Source organism: Bos indicus x Bos taurus, chromosome 2 (assembly GCF_003369695.1).
Source record: "Bos indicus x Bos taurus breed Angus x Brahman F1 hybrid chromosome 2, Bos_hybrid_MaternalHap_v2.0, whole genome shotgun sequence".
Lineage (NCBI taxonomy): Eukaryota > Metazoa > Chordata > Mammalia > Artiodactyla > Bovidae > Bos > Bos indicus x Bos taurus.
In genome coordinates this window covers 118594485-118599052 of record NC_040077.1, presented here as the reverse complement: position 1 = coordinate 118599052, position 4568 = coordinate 118594485, and the positions used below count along the sequence as shown (strand labels likewise).

General features: G+C 47.9%; 1 protein-coding gene across 1 annotated transcript; it reads left to right on the top strand.

Moving 5' to 3' along the window:
• The first annotated feature begins 926 nt into the window (after window positions 1-926).
• GPR55 (G protein-coupled receptor 55) lies at window positions 927-2367 on the top strand. Its single transcript, XM_027515993.1, has one exon. The coding sequence runs from the start codon at window positions 1064-1066 to the stop codon at window positions 2108-2110; it is 1047 nt and encodes a 348-aa protein (XP_027371794.1). The 5' UTR covers window positions 927-1063; the 3' UTR covers window positions 2111-2367.
• The last annotated feature ends 2201 nt before the right edge of the window (window positions 2368-4568 follow it).

Here is a 4568-nt window from a genome sequence, read left to right as displayed (position 1 = left end):
GTGACTCAGTGGTGAAGAATCTGCCTGCAATGCAGGAGATGGAGGTTCGATCCCTGGATGGGGAAGATCCCCTGGAGGAGGGCATGGCAACCCACTCCAGTATTCTTGTCTGGAAAATCCCATGGACAGAAGAGCCCAGTGGGCTACAGTCCATGGAGTCACAAAGAATTGGACATGATATAGCGACTGAGCACACACACATGCACAAGCCCTCACTTCACTCCCTTTGGGCATGTTTTTTCTTCCATGTTTTTCCAGTCTCTGTATGGTTTTCTTCTTGGAGAGCAAGAGGCTCTAGCAGCTTCAGGCTTTATCCTCCCAATTTCAAATCCCAAAGAAAAAGCCCCAACACCCTTCCTAGAAACCCAAGCAAGAGGTTCATTACTTTTCATCTGCTCTGGGTCAAATATTCACCCCTGGACCTATAAATGAACCAATGACAGTGTCCTGGGGAATGTGATGCACTGATTGCCACCAACTGGACAGTTAGGGGTGGGGTCAGCTCTGTCCAACCTTAGGGGTGAGGGTGAGGTGGAGCAGAGGGGCAACATACAAAGAGGAACTGGATTCTGAAAACAGCATTTGAAGCTGTACAATCTGCAGCTAAAGTCAGCAGTGCCCTAGTTTTCTTGTTTCCAGTCCTGTGAAATTCTCTTTGATGAAACCAGTTTGGGTCAGGACTTATGGTCTTGCTGATACTTTCAACAGAAAGACTTCTGATCAGAAAAAAGGGAACAGAGAAAGGGTCATGCATATTCTGTTTTTGTAAAAGATAAAGACACATACACACAAGTATGTACATATCTATCTATCTATCTATATATATACACACACACACACACACACACACATATATATATATATATCACAGTGATTACATCTGGGCAACAGAATTAGAAGGTGATTTTCCTTCCTGTGTTTTCTAATTGTTGTTTGGAGAGCATAGATTGCTGTGTGATAAAGGGGATGTGTTCATGAGTCTCGACAAAGTTGTTTGACTCCATTAGTTCTATAGAGTAAGAGGAGCTTCATCTCATCTATTGTTGACATTGTAGGAAGGAATATGAGCCAGCAGAACCACAGCGAAAACTGCTCCTTCAACGATGTGAAACAGCTGATGGAAACTGTGCAGTTGGCTGTCCACATCCCTACCTTCATTCTTGGTCTGCTCCTCAATGTACTCGCCATCCGAGGCTTTAGCTCCTTCCTGAAGAAGAGGTGGCCTTGCTACACTGCCACCTCCATCTACATGATCAACCTGGCAGTCTTTGACCTCCTGCTGGTGCTCTCCCTCCCATTCAAGATGTTCCTGTCCCGAAGGCAGGGCTCCTTCCTTCCCTTCTGTACTCTGGTGGAGTGCCTCTACTTCATCAGCATGTATGGGAGCATCTTCACTATCTGCTTCATCAGCCTGGACAGATTCTTGGCCATCCGGTACCCAATCCTGGTCAGCCACATCCGGTCTCCCAGGAAGATCTTTGGGATCTGCTGTATCATCTGGGTGCTGGTGTGGGTCGGGAGCACTCCTGTCTATAGCTTCCATGGCAAAGTGCAAAATTACACGTGCTTCAATAACATGACTGATGGCACCTGGAGTGCCAAGGTCTTCTTCCCTTTTGAGGTCTTTGGCTTCCTTCTGCCCATGAGCATCATTGGTTTCTGCTCCTCCAGGAGTATTCACATTCTGGTTGCTCGTCGGGACCACACCCGGGACTGGGTCCAGCAGAAGGCCTGCATCTGGACTATTGCAGTCAGCTTGGCTGTCTTTGTGGTCTCCTTTCTCCCCGTCCACCTGAGTTTCTTCTTGCAGTTCCTGGTGAGGAATGGCTTCATTGTGGAGTGCAGAGCCAAGCAGAATATTATCTTGTTCCTGCAGTTGTCCATGTGTTTCTCCAATTTCAATTGCTGCCTGGATGTTTTCTGCTACTACTTTGTCATCAAAGAATTCCGCATGGACATCATGGCCCACCGGCCTTCCAGGAGCCAGCTAGTCCACCAGGACACCCTGACCACCATGGCTAAGGGAAAAAAGTCATGCCTGGAGGAAGGAAACCTCAACCTAAATTCCATAGTGAATATCCCTTCCCAGGGCCCTGATGTGGTGGGCTGACAAGTGGTGCATTTACTGGTGTGCCCTCCCTCTGATGGTCACTTGAATGCCATCTTCGCTCGCTGTGGCCCCAAAACCTTTCCCCTGAACCCAGACAACTTGACATAAGCCACTCAGTGTCAGTATCTGGGGAACTCTGAAGAACCCAGGTGAATTCTCAATTTCTCAGTCTCCAAAGCAGGAGGCCTTTGACTATGTGGATCACAACAAACTGGTAAATTCTAAAAGAAATGGGAATACCAGACCACCTTACTTTCCTCCTGAGAAACCTGTATGCAGGTCAGGAGGCAGCCATTAGAACTGGACATGAAACAACTGGTTCCAAATTGGGAAAGGAGTACATCAAGGCTGTATATTGTCACCCTGCTTGTTTAACTTATATGCAGAGTACATCCTGCAAAATTCTGGACTGGATGAAGCTCAAACTGAAATCAAGATTGCTAGAAGAAATATCTACAACCTCAGATATACAGATGATACCACCCTAATGGCAGAAAGCAAAAAGGAACTAAAGAGCCTCTTGATGAGGGTGAAAGAGAAGAGTGAAAAACCTGGCCTAAAACTCAACACTTGAAAAACAAAGGTCATGGCATCTGATCCCACCACTTCATGGCAAATAGGTGGGGGAAAAGTGGAAACAGTGACAGATTTTATCTTCTTGGGCTCCAAAATCACTGTAGATGGTGACTATAGTCACAAAATTAAAAGATGCTTGCTTGCTCCTTGGAAGGAAAGCTATGACAAACCTAGACAGCATATTCAAAAGCAGAGATATCACTTTGCCGACAAAGGTCAGTAGAGTTGAAGCTGTGGTTTTTCCAGTAGTCATGCATGGATGTGAGAGTTGGACCATGAAGTAGGCTGAGTGCTGAAGAATTAACGCTTTTGAATTGTGCTACTGGAGTAGCTCTTGAGAGTCCCTTGGACTGCAAGGAGATCAAACCATTCAATTCTAAAGGAAATCAACCCTGAATATTCACTGGAAGGACTGATGCTGAAGCTCCAATACTTTGGCCACCTGATGCGAAAAGCCGCCTCATTGGAAAAGACCCTAATGCTGGGAAAAATTGAGGGCAGGAGGAGAAGAGGACGACAGAGGATGAGATGGTTGGATGGTATCACTGACTCAATGGACAGGAGTTTGAGCAAACTCTGAGGGTTACTGAAGGACAGGGAAGCCTAGGGTGCTGCAGTCTACGGGGTCACAAACTGTCAGACACGACTCAGCAACTGAACAACAAACACACGAGGCAGAAGAACTGAGAGAAAGAGACCATCTGAATAAGGCTGTTTTCCAACTCTCCTCTGTCCTTCTGTTAGGCTAGAAGATTCTGGGAAGGAAGAGAGTTAGGAGAGAGAATCAGGAGGGTTGGGCATGGAGGAAAGATGGAGTGGGAGGGACTGATGAAGCTCCTTTTTAGTTTGGGATCCCGGGGTGGAGTGGTTGGATTTTCTGGTCTCTTCTGGAGCTCTGTTGACCAATGACCACATAGAGATGCCAGCAGAGGGGGTGACTGGGGAGAGCAAGTATGCACAGAGAACCCCAAGTTTTCTTTGGGCCTTGGAAAGGCCTGAGAGGTCACCCAAACCTTCCTGTCCCCAGGAGAAAGCTGCAGAGGGACTGAGGGGGACTGGTGTGGACCAGGCTGTGTGAAGCTGTGGACACTATGTGGAAGCAGTGGGGACAGAGTGAAAAGCTGTTGGTGGCACCTGAGAGCCATGAGGGGACAGGATATACCTGGGAAAGGTAGGCGACAGAACAAGAGCTGGAAGTGGACAGCCCATTCCTCGTTGCTATCTGAGCATCTGCTGCGTGGAGTTTGAGCACTGGCCCAGCGGGGAGGAGAGGCAGTAGTGGCAAGCCTGGGAGAAGAAAATTCCCGGACATGACCAGCCTGCTCTGTTGAACAGGCTGGGACGTTGTTGGTTTAGTTTTAGTTTTAGATTTAGTTGGATTTCGTTCCCTTGAGAATGATGAGAAGGAATCTGGCTTGATTTGGTACAGCCAGAGAAGAGCAAGGTGTTTGACTTGCCCATCAGAGTCCTGGCTAGGCAGCTGGCTATGGTGGCACTGTTCACAGAGCTGTCCCTGTTCTGTGGCTGGGAGGGAGAAGATGAGAGAGCCAGGGACAGGGATGGAGGACCCATCACAATGAAACAGGGCTCCTGGCAGTTCCTGGCTGGAAACTGTAAATGATTGACTCAGGGTTTGGACTGGGCTTCTCTGATGCTCTAGACAAGGTGCTGTGGTGACAGCTGAAAGCCTGCAGATGACTCAGCTGCTCTGGGGAGTGAAATGATTATCAGGATAAATTATAGGGTGGTTTGCAGGATGGAGTGAGTGGGATGAAAAGTGACGAATGAGATGATGTGCACAGAGGGGAAGAAGTCTTTAGGAGGAAAAGAAGCCACCTTCTACCTGCAGCGTAAGAGGGGAGCGGATGGGGGGAGTGCAGTG